At 50.7% G+C, this 18,289-nt stretch overlaps 1 protein-coding gene across 1 annotated transcript in view; it reads left to right on the forward strand.

The window, feature by feature from the left end:
* The window catches only part of LOC133133907 (RING finger protein 145-like), a 30,632-nt gene extending 13,246 nt beyond the window's left edge, over nt 1–17,386 (forward strand). The window contains exons 3-11 of the mRNA XM_061250194.1: nt 127–235; nt 2,978–3,069; nt 6,411–6,646; nt 7,901–8,076; nt 8,366–8,506; nt 9,350–9,532; nt 12,963–13,110; nt 13,628–13,984; nt 14,415–17,386. Coding sequence (XP_061106178.1) covers nt 127–235; nt 2,978–3,069; nt 6,411–6,646; nt 7,901–8,076; nt 8,366–8,506; nt 9,350–9,532; nt 12,963–13,110; nt 13,628–13,984; nt 14,415–14,924 — 1,952 coding nt within the window. The 3' untranslated portion in view covers nt 14,925–17,386. The remainder of the gene's footprint in view (nt 1–126; nt 236–2,977; nt 3,070–6,410; nt 6,647–7,900; nt 8,077–8,365; nt 8,507–9,349; nt 9,533–12,962; nt 13,111–13,627; nt 13,985–14,414) is intronic.
* The last annotated feature ends 903 nt before the right edge of the window (nt 17,387–18,289 follow it).

Raw genomic sequence — 18,289 nt, forward strand, 5'->3', positions numbered from 1 at the left:
CACGAAGGCACACATTTTACAGCGAGCATAAATCTGCCACCGCGTAATGGAGGTTTGTTATTTATTTGTGAGTTCCGGCTCCTCGGCGCTGCCGGCTTGACGGGCTGTGTGTGTTTCCTCCCGCAGGCTACATCCTGAGCCTGGTGCTCCTGACGCTGCCTCGACAGCACCTGGTGCAGCTGTACCTGTACGTGCTCACCGCCCTGCTGCTGTTCGCCGGTCACCAGGTGTCCAGGTACGGACCCCGACCCCCGGGCCCCGACCCCCGGGCCCCGGGCCCCGCCGCGCCCCCCCCGGCCTGCCCTCTCCCGCCCCCTAAGACGCCTCTTCACTGGCGTTTTCATGGACGCGGCCGTAATGTAGCTGTGTGTAATCAAACCTGCACATTCAGAAATAAAGGTACCAAAAGGTACCGAGGATTTTTATAGGTACATAAAAATGTGCCCCTAGCCAGCTATATGTAATTGAATTTGTACAATTTTTGCTTGGAAAACGAACCGAAAGTGAACACAAACAGTTTTGCTTTTAGTATCTCCACTGTCCCTTTATTTTTGAGAGTGCAGGTGTGCGCAGAAAAACCTCCCCCCCCCGGCTCGCCTGCGGTCACAATCTCGAGAGGGGGGGGTGGGGTTTGCACGCCCACGGGACGTCAATCAGCCTGTGACCTTGGAAACCGACACGTGGAGATGGGTGCAGAAATCCGTGTCCCTCTGTGACCTGGAGAGCTCCAGTGTTTGATAAAGTTAAAGCACCCTGGTCTGATGGAGGAGTCGTTGTGTTGTGATGAAACTGTGTTTGTGCCTTTCTGTGGGCTTGGAGTTTGTGACTGCAGTGTTGCTGCTACAGGCAGGGCAGGGCAGGGCAGGACAGGACAGGACAGGACGGGGCGTTTAGGGGGAGATTTATACACCCCTCCACTGGGGTCACAGGTCCCGGCTCTGGAATGAAAAGCTCTCAGGTGTGTGAAAGCCATTAGGAGGGGCTCATAACTCACCGGTCCGGGGGCTGCATCCACTCGCAGGGAGAACCCTGTTTTTAGGGCTGAGGTTGCCGTTCTGTCCAATGCCCAGGACCTGCCCTCATCCGCAGAAAATGCATGATTAAATGTGGTTTTTACATTACATGTTATTTAGCTGATGCTTTTTATCCAGAGAAACTTACAGTTGATTAGACTAAGCAGGGGACAACCCCCTCCCCCCGGAGCTATGTGGGGTTAAGGGCCTTGCTCAAGGGCCCAGGAGCTATGTGGATCTTATCATGACTGCACTGTGGGTTGAACCACAAACCTTGCAGGTCCCAGTCATTCACCTGAGCCACTAGGCCACAGGCTGCCATTGGCCAATGAAACACATCCATGGTCAGGGCTAGGATATGGTTTGTAGGCATGTTGGTCGATAATAGTATAGCACTTAGTCGGTGTGAATAGCTACTCCATATTTCCCACAATGCACCGCAACGAGTGATCCCTGAGCCCACAGTTCCTCATTCCCGAAGAGGGGTTGGGTTGAGCCTACAAGACTTCAACCCCCAGAATGCACAGGGACTCCCAGAGTTGTTTTGGCAAGTTTGCTTTTGATTGGTTTATTTGAGTCCGAAGGATTTCTGAAGCCCAAACTTTCTTCTTTACGAATGAAAGTTTGCATCTCAATCTGTGACTCGAATTTCCATGGTTTCCTCAGGCATGGAGATACTGTATCTGAAGCTGAACTGAAATGGCTCTTCATAAAATATCCCCGGCTTATTGGCTTATTAGGCCAAAGAGAGAGAGGATGAGGAGTGAAGGTGTGGCACGTCAGGGCGGGTTTTAAACAGTCCCCAGTCCGATGCTCTGGCACGTTTCCTCAACCGCTGATCGTGATGCTGAAACGGATGCTGTCGCTCCTCAGAGAACCGCCTTAAATATCCCCCATCTGATAACTGCTCTTGTGAATAATTCAAAAGGGCTCTCTTTCTCTCTGTATGTCTCTCTCTTTCCACTCGCTGTCTCTCAGTCTCACAGTATCTCTAACTTTCTCTAACTCGCTCTCCCTCCTTGGTTTTTTTATTTTTACGTGTGCAGATTTTTTTTGTTGTTGTAATTTTTTCCGATGGTTTTTACTCTGTGAACTGTTGAGCAGTAAGAACTTGTTTTGTCTCTTAAATGTAAATAAAGGGCAATGAAAGGTCTCTTTTCTCTCCTTTCTTTCTCTTAGTATCTTTTTTGTTCTCTCTCACTCACTCTCCCTCCCTCTCTCCCCCCTCTCTCCCTCTATCTCCCTCTCTCTCCCTCTCTCTCTCTCGCTCTCACTCTCTTCCCCTCGCTCCCTCCCTCCCTCTCTCAGTAATTCACACAGGAGAGGGGACAGAGCTCTTGGCTCTGTGAAAGTGCTGACTCTTCACCATAACCGCTGGTGTGATGTAGTACTCCTGGCCCATGTTTGTACGTTTCAGAACAAGCGCAGATCTTGTAATTAAATTGCCTCTCTTTGCTCACGGAGGTGCCCAGGGCCGTGCTCTCAGATTCAGCCACGAGTCGGCCACGCTCATGCCTCTTTAACGCGGAGAGCTAATTGGAGCTCGAAATGAATCCGCTTCTTCCCAGAAAAGCGCCGTATTATTAACCCGAAGGGGAATTGATTAGTCGGACGAATGACTAACAGTCAGCGGTGCTCCAAGGGCTGGTTTGTAAATGTTTGGGAAGTCCGAGTAAATTGTTCCAGAGATTTACTCTTACATTGAAACGCCCGAGGTGCTTTTTAAAAAAAAAAAGCCTTCACGGTCCAGCTGGAGTGAGACTCTAAGAGCCTGGAGTTTGTGCTTGTACAAGCTTGGAATGCTGTAATTACCTGACCGTGTTCTGAACTTGTATGGTGTGACTGGGACCAGTTAACACACAATGCTGATTCAGCTCATGTTACGGAAAAGACCGCCACATTGGAGCTGTGTTATGTGTTGTGTTGGGGAAAATGGCCGTAACGGGTTTGTTTCTCTTTTTCAGGGACTATGTTCGCGGCGAGCTGGATTCCGGGTACGAGGGGCCGCTGTACTTGGAGCCCCTGTCCATGAACCGCTTCACCACAGCACTGATCAGTATGTACCTGTCCTGCGCCTGAACACGTACTGACCCACTCCTGAACCCGTCCTGTCCCACTCCTGAACCCGTCCTGTCCCACTCCTGAACCCGTACTGACCCACTCCTGATCCCTTACTGTCCCACACCTGAACCCTTACTGTCCCACACCTGAACCCTTACTGTCCCACACCTGAACCCTTACTGTCCCACTCCTAAACCCGTACTGACCCTCACCTGAACCCGTACTGACCCTCACCTGAACCCGTACTGACCCTCACCTGAACCCGTCCTGACCCACTCCTGAACCCTTACTGTCCCACTCCTGAACCCTTACTGTCCCACTCCTGAACCCTTACTGTCCCATACCCAGACCTGCCCCATCTTACACGCCTTGAGGGCTGCAGTGTCTGGTTTTAGGGTTGTTCTCGGCACATGTAGTTAAATCGGGTCAATTATTGCCTAAAGAATCCACACCTTGTTCTCGAGGCCTTAATTGACAGCTGAGTGAAAGGAAACCACAAAAACCTGCAGACACTGAAGCCCCCTGGAAATACAGTCCCTGCTCTTATCTGTCTCTCACCCCAATCTGTCCCACCTTGCCCGTCCTGTCTTACACCTGAGATTAATTTGTCCTGTTCCTCATTTTCATCTGAATTTCTGCCCTCCCACACCTGAGTCCCACCTAACCCCCATGTAAATCCCGCCTCCCATTAAACATTTGAAGCTCTCTTCTCTGTGAGCCGATTGGCTACCATCCTTCAGCAGCAGGGATCTGATTGGCTCAGCGCTGTCATCTCATTTTTATGCGAACCTCAGGAGTGCAGCCAAGTTTTCTGGTTTTGTCTCCATGGCTGTTAGCAGGAGGGTTCCCTTCGGGAACGTCTCTCCCGGAGAGTTAGCTTTGGGAACGCTTCTCCTGGACAGTCCAGGAGAGTCCGCACAATGCAGCTGCTGTCTCTGGCTGCCGGGAGCTGTGTTGAGCTCAGGCCTCTGTAGAAGGCTCCTCCGCACGCTCTCATTAACCGTGTGGGCAGCTCCAGTGAGCTCAGCACTCATTTAAATGCTGTTTCTCTCTACTGATGTTATCTCATTCATTTATTCCACCCCCCCAAACTCTACTCTTTCAACTATTAAATAAAGGACTCCCCCTTTGCTTTCTCTCTCTCTCTCTCTCTCCTCTTTCTCCATCTCTTCCTCTTTCTCTCTGTTTATCCAGCTACCTCTCTCTTCTCTCACGCTCTTTCTCTGTCTCCACTTCCCTTTTTGGCGATGATTGTGTGTGTTTTGCGCGGGGGCGGCGGGAGGAGGCGGCGCGGGCGTTGCGTTACGGTGTTCGCGAGCGCCCTGCGGCGGGAGGAGGCGGCGCGGGCGTTGCGTTACGGTGTTCGCGAGCGCCCTGCGGCGGGAGGAGGCGGCGCGGGCGTTGCGTTACGGTGTTTGCGAGCGCCCTGCGGCGGGAGGAGGTGGCGCGGGCGTTGCGTTACGGTGTTCGCGAGCGCCCTGCGGCGGGAGGAGGCGGCGCGGGCGTTGCGTTACGGTGTTCGCGAGCGCCCTGCGGCGGGAGGAGGCGGCGCGGGCGTTGCGTTACGGTGTTTGCGAGCGCCCTGCGGCGGCGCGGGCGTTGCGTTACGGTGTTCGCGAGCGCCCTGCGGCGGGAGGAGGCGGCGCGGGCGTTGCGTTACGGTGTTTGCGAGCGCCCTGCGGCGGGAGGAGGCGGCGCGGGCGTTGCGTTACGGTGTTTGCGAGCGCCCTGCGGCGGGAGGAGGCGGCGCGGGCGTTGCGTTACGGTGTTCGCGAGCGCCCTGCGGCGGGAGGAGGCGGCGCGGGCGTTGCGTTACGGTGTTTGCGCGCGCCCTGCGGCTGAACGGGGGAGTCGCCGTGGCGGTAACCGGACCTCCACGTTTCCGCCGTGACTGTGCCGGCCTGCGCCGGCGGACGCGCCCGCCCTCGGGATGCCTGCTGCGTTCTGCGCTGAAGGTTACTCCCTCCGTTCGGAGCTTGGAGACGCAACCCCTCCTCTGTCAGTTTGGGTGCTGCCGGCTTCTCCTTCCCCTCCGGTCTGGGACCCGACTTCCTGCAGGTTTCACATAGAGAAAGTGACCCCCGCGGAGAGGGACCCTCCTTATACGGTCCCACTGATAAAATGTGAATGTTTATTTCATTTTATTAGGCGCAATAACATTCATGCTATTAAAACTTCTCTCATTCAATCTCGAAAGCCTCCATAGGTGATTTTTCCACAAGGGGAAGGGTGTCACATTACAGGCATTTGGCAGACGCTCTTATCCAGAGCGACGTACAGTTGATTAGACTAAGCAGGAGACAATCCTCCCCTGGAGCAATGCAGGGTTAAGGGCCTTGCTCAAGGGCCCAACGGCTGTGCGGATCTTATTGTGACTACACCGGGATTAGAACCACCGACCTTGGGTGTCCCGGTCCTTTACCTTAACCACTACGCTACAGGCCGCCCTATTCACTTTTGTATACTGTGAAAATTACCCATGGGCAGTGCCCCTCGGGGGAAGATTTCCATAGTACACCTGACATTAGGTCAGCATTAGATCAGCCTCAGAGTGATGACACCGCTTTTACAAAACACTTTTAATTTATCTACGTACGAGGGGACTGCACAGCTTTAAGGTCATTTGAGGTGTTTTTTTTTATTCATGTTAAAGAAGTTTGTATTCCCCCCCCCCATTTAGAACTGGGACATCTTTAAACATTCTGCCTATTCCACAGCAGGTCCTCTGGGGACAGGCCTTTGTACAATTCCCATCATGCTTTCACAGATCCCCATACATTGTGTGTGATGCAGATTGTTTGTTGTCTGGAACCGCGGTGTTTTCACAAGATTTCCTTCTAGAATCTTCTAGAATGAGTTGTAGAATGTAGAATGTAGCCCTCTGTGATGTCATTGTTCACTGCCTTGCAGATGGAATCCGCAGGAATCCACCGTCTGCTTGGGGGTTCTCTTTCCAACGGCTTCGCATCCCGCTGTCTGTTCAGGGGTTGTGTCTGTAGCTCTCGCTGTTTAACTCTGTTGTTGGAGAATTCCCCAACCTGTCCTCGGCCGTTTGGGTATGACTAAGCGCAATGTCCTGTTCTGCTCAGGGCCACTTTTAGAGCTCTGAGGAACCTCGATTGCACAACAGAACACTTAATCGCTATGGAAACCAAGCATTTGACATTCCAACTTTGTACAGGTGCTCACTGTTTTTATGTGGCTGGTATGTGTTGTGATTCTTCAATGCTAAGGTGCAGTTGTAAGCATTCTGTCAGTGTTCTTTGATGGTGTTGACCCTGATTGATTGAGAATGCCTGATTGACCCCCCCCCCCCTCTCTCTGGTCCTGTTGCAGGTCAGCTGGTGGTGTGCACTCTGTGCTCCTGTGTCATGCAGACCAAGCAGATCTGGCTGTTCTCTGCTCACCTGCTCCCCCTGGTGGCCCGGCTGTGCCTGGTGCCCCTGGAGACCATTGTCTTCATCAACCGCTTTGCTATGATCTTCACCGGCCTGGAAGTGCTCTACTTCCTGGCCTCCAACCTGCTGGTGCCCTACAACCTGGCCAAGACCGCCTACCGCGAGCTGGTGCAGGTAACACGTGCACACACGCACACGCACACACACACACACACACACACACACACACACTCACGCACAAGCACACACGCACACGCACGCGCACGCGCACACGCACACACACACACACACACACACACACACACAATCTCACACACACTCACACACTGAGTAACAACAAAAGCCAGCACACCCTGCTCTCCAGAACCAGGAGTGCAGACCACAGCTTTGCTGAGCTTGGTGTATTGGAACCTATGAAATACTAAATCCAAAACAATGACGTATTTAACCCAGGTCTGGTATGCTCTATGCTGACCTGACTCCCGTAGGAGCTGGTGGACTCGAACTGCAAAGCTTTAGGTGTTTTATTACCATCCTGATGAAGGAGTGAACATTATTAATATCCACACACGGGATCGCTGACCTCTCTGTTAGTCAGACCCTGCTGTCCACGTCCTTCCTAAGGAGCGTGTTTCTGCTTTTACACCGCTCTTGGACCGTTCTCCTGTGTGCACTTATAACCGCTGGCGGTTGTTTTGTGTCGGCTCTTAATGTACTATTTTTTGGCTCAGTCGTTCTTATTTATAGCTGCGTGGTCTACGTTTGTGCCATGTGTGTGTGCTTTGTTAGTGATGCTGACGTTTCACACGTTTGAAATCACTGAAGTGCTTTGGGCAGCTTTAAGGAAAGCAGTGAAATGAATGGAGACTCTAGAGAGTGTGTGTGGGTGTGTGGGTGTGTGGGTGTGTGGGTGTGTGGGTGTGTGTGTGGGTGTGTGGGTGGTGTGTTTTTTTGTGTCCTGTTCTGGTGCTGCTCTGCAGTGCCTGTGAGACCCTTCCCGGGATTAGTGTGGGATCCGTGGGGTTTAGGGCTGCGGATGTGCTGGTGCCTAACACTCTCTCCCCCTCCCCCTCTCTCTGTCTCTCCTCCCTCTCATCCTCCCCTTCCTCCCTCTCTCTGTCTCTCCTCCCTCTCATCCTCCCCCTCCCTCTGTCTCTCCTCCTTCTCATCCTCCCCTTCCTCCCTCTCTCTGTCTCTCCTCCCTCTCATCCTCCCCCTCCCTCTGTCTCTCCTCCTTCTCATCCTCCCCCTCCTCCCTCTCTCTGTCTCTCCTCCCTCTCATCCTCATCCTCCCCCTCTCTCTGTCTCTCCTCCCTCTCATCCTCCCCCTCCTCCCTCTCTCTGTCTCTCCTCCCTCTCATCCTCCCCCTCCTCCCTCTCTCTGTCTCTCCTCCCTCTCCTCCTCCCTCCTCCCTCTCTCCGGTGCAGGTGGTGGAGGTGTATGGGCTCCTGGCTCTGGGCATGTCCCTGTGGAACCAGCTGGTTCTGCCCGTGCTCTTCATGTGTTTCTGGCTGGTGCTGTTCGCCCTGCAGATATACACCTACTTCAGCACCCGCGACCAGCCCACCTCTCGGGAGCGGCTGCTCTTCCTCTTCCTCACCAGGTGGGGGCGCTGTGCGTGTATATGTCTGTGACTGCCTTAGTGTTATGGACATATGTTGTTATTGAGGTGTTTGTTCTTATTATTGCAGTGTTGTACATACTTTATATTGAGGACTATGGTGTACACCTCAGTGTACTAGGAGTATACTGAGGTGTCTGTTGTAGTGTATTGTTATATTGAGGTGTATGTTGTCATATTGTTTTGCTGATGTGTGTGTTGTCGTATATTGTTATGCTGATGTGTGTGTTGTCGTATATTGTTATGCTGATGTGTGTGTTGTTCCCTGCAGTATTGCGGAGTGCTGCAGCACGCCCTACTCCCTGCTGGGCCTGGTGTTCACGGTCTCCTTCGTGGCCCTGGGCGTGCTCACGCTATGCAAGTTCTACCTGCAGGGCTACCGCGCCTTCATGAACGACAACACCATGCACCGGTGAGAGGCCTGTCCCATTAGCGCACGCTAACACACACACCATCCACCGGTGATAGCACTGTCCCATTAGCGCACGCTAACACACACCATGCACCGGTGATAGTGCTGTCCCATTAGCGCACGCTAACACACACCATGCACCGGTGATAGCGCTGTCCCATTAGCACACGCTAACACACACACCATGCACCGGTGAGAGGCCTGTCCCATTAGCACACGCTAACGCACACCATGCACTGGTCATAGCACTGTCCCATTAGCACACGCTAACGCACACCATGCACTGGTCATAGCACTGTCCCATTAGCGCACGCTAACGCACACCATGCACTGGTCATAGCACTGTCCCATTAGCACACGCTAACGCACACCATGCACTGGTCATAGCACTGTCCCATTAGCACACGCTAACGCACACCATGCACTGGTCATAGCACTGTCCCATTAGCACACGCTAACGCACACCATGCACTGGTCATAGCACTGTCCCATTAGCACACGCTAACGCACACCATGCACTGGTCATAGCACTGTCCCATTAGCACACGCTAACACACACACACCATGCACCGGCGATCGCACTGTCCCATTAGCGCATGCTAACACACATCATGCACCAGTAAGAGAACTGTCCCTGGAACCCTGAAGTAAAGCGTTCAATTGTGTGTGTGCAAGAACAATGTGTGTTTCTGCCATTTCGACCAATGAATTCAAAGCTTTCAGGTATTTCCTAACTCCCTCCATCTTCCTCTCCCCCCTCCCTCTCTCTTCCATCCCTCCTCTCTCTCTCTCCCTCTCTCTCTCTCTCCCATGCCTCCCTCTCTCTCTCTCTCTCTCTCACAGGGGGATGACAGAGGGCATAACTCTGCTCATCCTGGCGGTGCAGACAGGGCTCATTGAGTTGCAGGTCATCCACCGAGCCTTCCTCCTCAGCATCATCCTCTTCATCGTGGTGGCCTCCATCCTGCAGTCCATGTTGGAGATCGCCGACCCCATCGTGCTGGCACTGGGGGCGTCCCGCGACAAGTAAGAGCCCCCCAAACCTGGACCAACACCCCCTACCCCCCCCAAACCCTGACCAACAACCCCCTAAACCTGGACCAACAACCCCCTAAACCTGGACCAACACCCCCCCCCACCCCCCTAAACCTGGAGCAACACCACCCACCCTCCTAAACCTAATATGTAAACTAATAATGCAGTAATTGTGAGAATAATCCAGTTCACTAATTAAGGTTTTTCTGTCTGGACTTTTCCATGTCTTCGCAGAAAGTGATCACGTCATAGCTAATGGCGACATGCCACAATGTTCACAGATCATCAGGAACACTGAAAACTTTTAACTTTAAATACTTTCAGAGTTTCAATAATTTTAATGCTTCAACTAGGACCATTAGTTGTCATGGCATTAGTCGAGCACGAAGCGTGTAAGTGCCGTGATCTCGTGTCTCCTGAAGCTAAGGGGCTAAGGCCGGTCCACTGGTGCACACCACGCCCGGAGCGGTCGCAGGCAGGGGTGCGCTGCTTCCTCTCCTCGGGACTGCCTGTGGGAACGTGCGTGACTCGTCATGGAATTATCCGCGGGGACCGAGTCGGAAATAACGGGTTGCATTTGGAAAAAAAGCTTAATTGGTAGACCCAACCCTGTCATTATTATTTCATACAAAACTATCATTACGGGATTAGACTGCATGGGAAAAGACGCCGTTTGAGTGAGGGTTTCGGATCACTGGCTTCCATATACAAGTTTGTGGAGAAAAGTTCTCATTGAGCGTAATAAACAGTATTTGTAAGAAAGCTTTAAAATGTAGAAATGTAGAAACATTGTGGTGCAAAATGCCGCCAAGCAGTCCCCCTGTGGGTGATGCACATTGGTGGTCGAGATGAGCTCTCCCATTTCACTGTAATTGGACCGTGAAATGCTCTGTTCAGCCCAGTCTATAATTAATTTGGCCGCACCTTGGTCAACTGACAGTGTGGATGTTCACAGCGAGGACAGCTTCCAAGTTCGCAAGTCTCCATATCTTACCTGGTTAAGTTTAAATAAAAATATCTTTTGCCCTTTTTGAATGACATCTTTTCAGGGACAAAGAGCAGAACACTGGTGAGAATTTGAACCAACAGCCTGCTGCTTAGGCTTTTACCTAAGCTACCATCCTGTGACTCTTAACTTCTTAACTACCTGATTCAGCTCATTACTGTCAGCATTTGAATGCTGTAGCAGATCCCCCTGGTCTAGTAGAGGCGCACAGAAATGAGATTTTCTGAGCTGTGGAAGTTTCCAGACTAAAGGAGCCTCTAGCACTTTCTGCTCTTATTCCAGAGTCTGACCCTGTGACAGCCCCAAAACAGCCATTATCTGTTTATCTGTGGGGTAGTCCTCCCTTCTTCCCCTGCTTCCCCTCCTTCTCTCACTGTTTTTAGTCTTGCCCTCTCTTCCTCTTCTCTCAGTATTTACTTCTTCTTGTGGTTGGTTCCTCCCTTCCTCTTGTGTAATTTAGCGTGCATATTTCCGAAGTTTGTATTGTTAATTGTGTAACTGAAAGAATTGTGTAACAGTTGGAAGTCAAAAAAACAACTCCAGCCGCAAAAAGTAGTGAGAAGTAGTGGTAACTAAAAATAACATTAATTTGTTATGGTTAACAAGAATTTTAACTTTGCTGTTAAAATTCATTCAGAACCAATTGATTTTGTTACACGCAGGTGTGTAAGTTTTGGGGCTGACTGTTTGCTCTCTAGGTTCAGGACCCTGGGTATTGTGACTGTGTATGTCTGCACTGTATGGTATAGGAGTCTGTGGGTGTTGTGACCGTAGGTGTTCGGCAGGGTTAGTAAGTGTTGTTTGCTCTCTATGGTACAGGAGTCTGTGGGTGTTGTGACCGTACGTGTTCGGCAGGGTTAGTAAGTGTTGTTTGCTCTCTATGGTACAGGAGTCTGTGGGTGTGTGACCGTAGGTGTTCGGCAGGGTTAGTAAGTGTTGTTTGCTCTCTATGGTACAGGAGTCTGTGGGTGTTGTGACCGTAGGTGTTCGGCAGGGTTAGTAAGTGTTGTTTGCTCTCTATGGTACAGGAGTCTGTGGGTGTTGTTAGTAAGTGTTGTTTGCTCTCTATGGTACAGGAGTCTGGGTGTTGTGACCGTAGGTGTTCGGCAGGGTTAGTAAGTGTTGTTTGCTCTCTATGGTACAGGAGTCTGTGGGTGTTGTTAGTAAGTGTTGTTTGCTCTCTATGGTACAGGAGTCTGGGTGTTGTGACCGTAGGTTTTCGAAGGGTTAGTAAGTGTTGTTTGCTCTCTATGGTACAGGAGTCTGTGGGTGTTGTTAGTAAGTGTTGTTTGCTCTCTATGGTACAGGAGTCTGGGTGTTGTGACCGTAGGTGTTCGGCAGGGTTAGTAAGTGTTGTTTGCTCTCTATGGTACAGGAGTCTGTGGGTGTTGTTAGTAAGTGTTGTTTGCTCTCTATGGTACAGGAGTCTGGGTGTTGTGACCGTAGGTGTTCGAAGGGTTAGTAAGTGTTGTTTGCTCTCTATGGTACAGGAGTCTGTGGGTGTTGTTAGTAAGTGTTGTTTGCTCTCTATGGTACAGGAGTCTGGGTGTTGTGACTGTAGGTGTTCGGCAGGGTTAGTAAGTGTTGTTTGCTCTCTATGGTACAGGAGTCTGGGTGTTGTGACCGTAGGTGTTCGGCAGGGTTAGTAAGTGTTGTTTGCTCTCTATGGTACAGGAGTCTGTGGGTGTTGTTAGTAAGTGTTGTTTGCTCTCTATGGTACAGGAGTCTGTGGGTGTTCTGACCGTAGGTGTTCAGCAGGGTTAGTAAGTGTTGTTTGCTCTCTATGGTACAGGAGTCTGGGTGTTGTGACCGTAGGTGTTCGGCAGGGTTAGTAAGTGTTGTTTGCTCTCTATGGTACAGGAGTCTGTGGGTGTTGTTAGTAAGTGTTGTTTGCTCTCTATGGTACAGGAGTCTGGGTGTTGTGACCGTAGGTTTTCGAAGGGTTAGTAAGTGTTGTTTGCTCTCTATGGTACAGGAGTCTGTGGGTGTTGTTAGTAAGTGTTGTTTGCTCTCTATGGTACAGGAGTCTGGGTGTTGTGACCGTAGGTGTTCGGCAGGGTTAGTAAGTGTTGTTTGCTCTCTATGGTACAGGAGTCTGGGTGTTGTGACTGTAGGTGTTCGGCAGGGTTAGTAAGTGTTGTTTGCTCTCTATGGTACAGGAGTCTGGGTGTTGTGACCGTAGGTGTTCGGCAGGGTTAGTAAGTGTTGTTTGCTCTCTATGGTACAGGAGTCTGTGGGTGTTGTTAGTAAGTGTTGTTTGCTCTCTATGGTACAGGAGTCTGTGGGTGTTCTGACCGTAGGTGTTCAGCAGGGTTAGTAAGTGTTGTTTGCTCTCTATGGTACAGGAGTCTGTGGGTGTTCTGACCGTAGGTGTTCGGCAGGGTTAGTAAGTGTTGTTTGCTCTCTATGGTACAGGAGTCTGTGGAAGCACTTCCGGGCCGTGTCGCTGTGCCTCTTCCTGCTGGTGTTCCCGGCCTACATGGCCTACATGATCTGCCAGTTCTTCCACATGGACTTCTGGCTCCTCATCATCATCTCCTCCAGCATCCTCACCTCCCTACAGGTACAGCCGTCTGTGTGCAGTACATTGCAGTACTGTATAAGACTCTACATGATACAGTACATTACTGTATAAGACTGCTATCTCTACATGATACAGTACATTACTGTATAAGACTGCTATCTCTACATGATACAGTACAGTACTGTAAAATACTGCCATCTCTACATGATACAGTACATTACTGTATAAGACTGCTATCTCTACATGATACAGTACTGTATATGACTGCTATCTCTACATGACACAGTAGATTACTGTATAAAACTGCCTTTTCTACATGATACAGCACAGTAGCACTCTGATCTCCACAGATAGCCATCTCCACACAGTGCAGTACTGTATAAATCCGGTTGACAGTGCACACAGAACCACCTAAAGATCTCTCTCTACAGGCTCTGAGGTGTCAACATTGTTTTTGAACAGTGTTTCAGCGTTGCTGTGAGTGTGGTTCTAAGTGTTAAAACAGATCCCCGGTGCTATTCTACAGACCGCTCTCTCGCTCTCTCTCCGTGCGCAGGTTTTGGGGACGCTCCTGATCTACGTGCTGTTCATGGTGGAGGAGTTCAGGAAGGAGCCCGTGGAGAACATGGACGACGTGATCTACTACGTCAACGGGACGTACCGGCTGCTGGAGTTCGTGGTGGCGCTGTGCGTGGTGGCCTACGGCGTGTCGGAGACGGTGTTCGGCGAGTGGACGGTCATGGGCTCCACCATCATCTTCATCCACTCGTACTACAACGTGTGGCTGCGCGCCCAGCTGGGCTGGCAGAGCTTCCTGCTGCGGAGAGACGCCGTCAACAAGATCCAGAGCATGCCCACCGCCACCTGCCTGCAGCTGCAGAGACACAACGACATCTGCGCCATCTGCTACCAGGTGTGTGTGTGTGTGTGTGTGTGTGTGTGTGTGTGTGTGTGTGTGTGTGAGAGAGTGAGAGTGAGAGTGAGAGTGAGAGTGAGAGTGAGAGTGAGAGTGAGAGTGAGAGTGAGAGTGATCTTTCTACATGTGTGGGAGGGACAAGCAAAAGATGTGAGAAACAAATGCACTGGTGATAGAGAATGACTGAGGACCAGCAGCCTTTATGTAAAGTTTATTTTTAGGTTTTACAGTGCGGCAGTCAACCATGGGGAAGTGTTTTTATTCCTTTGGTACGAGCTGTATAAAGAAACTATCAGCAGTATTGTTCTGAGATTCTGTGTGTTTCTCCCTCTCTCCCTCTCTCCCTCTCTCTCTCTCTCTCTCTCTCTCTCTCTCTCTCTCCCTCCCTCTCTCCCCCTCTCTCCCCCTCTCTCTCTCTCTCTCTCAGGATATGAAGACAGCGGTGATGACACCCTGCAGTCACTTCTTCCACGCCGGCTGTCTGAAGAAGTGGCTGTACGTGCAGGAGACCTGCCCCCTCTGCCACAGCCAGCTGAAGAGCCAATCACAGCCCTCACCCCCTGCTGTGCCCGCCCCGGACCCCCCACCGCCAGCCAATCAGGAGCAGGTGGAGGCGGGGCCTGCCGACCCGTCGGCCAATGACGCATCGGGAGCGGACGGAAAGGGCGGTTCAGACACAGAGGCGGAGTCTCGTTCCGCTGACGCCGAGCAGGCTAGCGGCAGTTCTCCCCGCAGCGACCCTGCCCAATCAGGAGAGGGGAGTGGGGAGGGTCGAGGTTCCTCTGTGCCCGAGTGCCAGGGAGGATCACGGGACAGCCAGCCTGTTCTCCCCCCTCCCTCCCCCGCTGCAGTTCCCACGGAAACCCCCACCACCGACGTGGGGGCCGGCTGCAGCCTATCAGCCGAGCCAATGGCTGTAGGCCCTGCAGCGCATTAGCCAATAAGCAAAACTCTCTGGAAGAGCCGTTGCTAGGTAATTCCCCCATTCCAACACCATGGACTCTTTCCAATCGCTTATTTTTCACCTCTTTTCTCCTTTCCTAGCTCCTTTTCCTGCGCCTCACTCCACCCATCGGGAGAGGGAGGAAGAGTGAGGGAAATCGAGAAACGTGACTCGATCCTTCAAACACGGGTCGGAAGCCACGTCAGTTACAGACATGCGGTAGATTTTATACGTCACTCATTCTGATAAGAGACGTTCGGAAACGACGCCCCGCTTACTCAAGAAAACGTTCGGAGTCTCCCGACTCCAGCTTCAGTTAGAGAGAACGTTTCACGGGTCGGGATTCCTCTCGACGGCGGCCCTCGATGGGTTCCCGGCGAAAGGGCAAGGAGACGGGAGGTGAAGAATAAGTGATCGGACCGAGCGCTCGTCTCCATCCAGCGTCATCCTCCGGCACCATGGCGACCGTGACCTCCCCCATCAAGATTTGAATCGGGCTTAAATCCACTGGGCGTCCCTTCGGTTCCAATCAAATGTGATGATGATGATGATGATGATGATGCCGACGACGGTCCTCGCTGAAACTGACTCTGGGCCGAGCTTTCGGTTAAGCTTAATTCCAGTCTGGCCCCGCCCGCTGAGGCTAACTCTAATGAATCTCGCTGGACGCTGTGTTCTGTGTCGGATCAGTACTGTATTTCAGGGGAGGGTCAAAGGTCATGGTTCGTGTAATCATGTGACTCGGTGTGTGTGGGAGTGTAAAAACGGCTGGAACTGAATCGGAAGCTGGAGGGAGCAAATTCGCTTGGGAGTGAAATTTGCCGAATTAACCCAAACTCTGCCTGCCGCCTCATTAACACCCTTCCCCCCAACCCCACCCCCTTATCTGCTTGCCCTCCTTCTGTGACAAATCCACAACTTCATCAATCTGGCCATAATATTCCCTTCATTTCAGTGCAGTGCCCTCTACTGGTACCCACACACATTTGTATAATATAGCACCCTCTATACCGGCATCGACACACATTTCTATAATATACGCTCTACTGGCCATTACACACCTGTCTTTACTCTGCAGCGCTCTCTCCCGGTAACAGAGTATCCAGTCTTAATTCCGCACAGTCCCCTCTCCCGGGCCAGTACTCCCGTTTACCCGGCAGTGCCCCCTGCTGGCTGCATGTTTCCCCGCGTCTGTTTAAATCCAGTTAAAATCCGACCCCTCCCTCGCAATGACTGTTACAACGAGGTCACAGCTCAAGAGGGGAAACCCCGGCCGCTTCGTGGACGTGGTGAACCAGCGTTTAAAAACCCAAGAGAAATGACAAGAGCACTTCCTGTAGAAGCTTTAAGCACGCTTAGGCTAGCACGTCGTCGGTCTTGTAGAAGTTTTACTTTCTCCTTTGTTTTTTTTTTTTTGTTTTTTTTTGTTTTTTTTTGGCTTTTTAAAATATGTAGCTTATTTGGTAATGTCACTGCTTTTGCACTAATGTATTTCATAGCAATGCTCCAAAGCTGTCTTGTCAGGTACCAAATATTTTGGCGTGTATGAGGAAAGCAAACCTATATAAATGTCTGTATATATACATGCATCTATATTACAAAGGAGTTTTGATATATTGAACAGTGTTAGCAGCACTAGCCAACGTGAAACGGACTAACGCTTGTGTGTACACTTTGGTGCCCTCTACTGGTAAAAGTGCGAAAAGCTATAGACCGTGGATTTAAAGACTGGTGCCTGCACGTGAATACAAGTACCGAATGAACTTCAACAGTATTATTTGGCATTGATTGCGGTTGTGATAATGAATACATTGATAATGTATGAAGTAACTCAGCAAATGCCATTTAAAATTATTTTGTAGCAACTTGATAGCTTTTGCACATGTTTTCTTGAAGAAGAATAGCTCTGTAGAAATTGTACATCTTACCATGGCGTCTTTAGATTTTAAAAACATTTTAACATTGGAGACGTATTCTTAAATGAATGGATTTTGTTTTTCCTTTGACAAGATGGAGAATCCTGGATCAGAATTATGTTCTATTTTTCCCTTCTCTTTTTTTAAAGACGAAATGAACACGAGACCTGTTCTGTGAATGCTGAACTCCTGTCAGAAATCATGTGTGATCAGACCTGTTGTTCTGTGAATGCTGAACTCCAGTCAGATTTCATGTGAGATCAGACCTGTTGTTCTGTGAATGCTGAACTCCTGTCAGATATCATGTGTGATCAGACATGTTGTTCTGTGAATGCTGAACTCCTGTCAGATATCATGTGTGATCAGACATGTTCTGTGAATGCTGAACTCCTGTCAGATATCATGTGTGATCAGACATGTTGTTCTGTGAATGCTGAACTCCTGTCAGATTTCATGTGTGATCAGAGGAAAGCCTGACAGACTCATTTTTATCTCACAAAACTGAATGTCTAAAATAAAATTAAACGACTGAATTTTAAACAGTTTTCTTGTGGTCTGTGGACTTGAAATGGCTGTGTCTGTGTTTTTGTGTTTATGTACATACGTACGCACATGCACATGCACATGCACACGCACGCACACACACACACACACACACACACTCAAACAGGTACAGCTGTTCTAAGACGGGTGCAATTAATATAGACCTGTTTAAGGAGGAGATAAGGTCACACTATCCTTCCTTGCAGACTTGTAACATGGTGAGATAAGGATGCATTATCACATTAGTGGCCAGCCTAAGTAAGTTCACTATCTAACAGCGCGCTTTGCTGCCTGTTTGAATCGAGCTCATGGGGACAGGTGGGCCCCAGCCAAACGGTCTCCCTGCACCTGCCCATCTGGGCTGGACCTGCACGCCACTCTGTGAATGCCCATCTGGGCTCGACCTGCACACCACTCTGTGAATGCCCATCTGGGCTGGACCTGCACACCACTCTGTGAATGCCCATCTGGGCTCGACCTGCACGCCACTCTGTGAATGCCCATCTGAGCTGGACCTGCACGCCGCTCTGTGAATGCCCATCTGAGCTGGACCTGCACGCCGCTCTGTGAATGCCCATCTCAGCTGGACCTGCACGCCGCTCTGTGAATGCCCATCTCAGCTGGACCTGCACGCCGCTCTGTGAATGCCCATCTGGGTGGGTCGAGCCCATTTAGTTCTGTGTAGGCTCAGCTGTATGAGAGCTTGAACTTCAGATTTTCAGGCAGCATGGACACTACCTTTTTAAAGTTGAGTCCAGAAGTTGTTTTCTACAGTGTAGGGTGATGGAGTAGAGCTGTGTCTGCCCATATAATCATAAGACTGAGAACGTAATATAACGGTGTTGGTCAATATTTGCAGGTCAGATTAAAAGTGTATTTTTTTCATCACAGGAGACATTA

This window comes from Conger conger, chromosome 7, assembly GCF_963514075.1.
Source record: "Conger conger chromosome 7, fConCon1.1, whole genome shotgun sequence".
Lineage (NCBI taxonomy): Eukaryota > Metazoa > Chordata > Actinopteri > Anguilliformes > Congridae > Conger > Conger conger.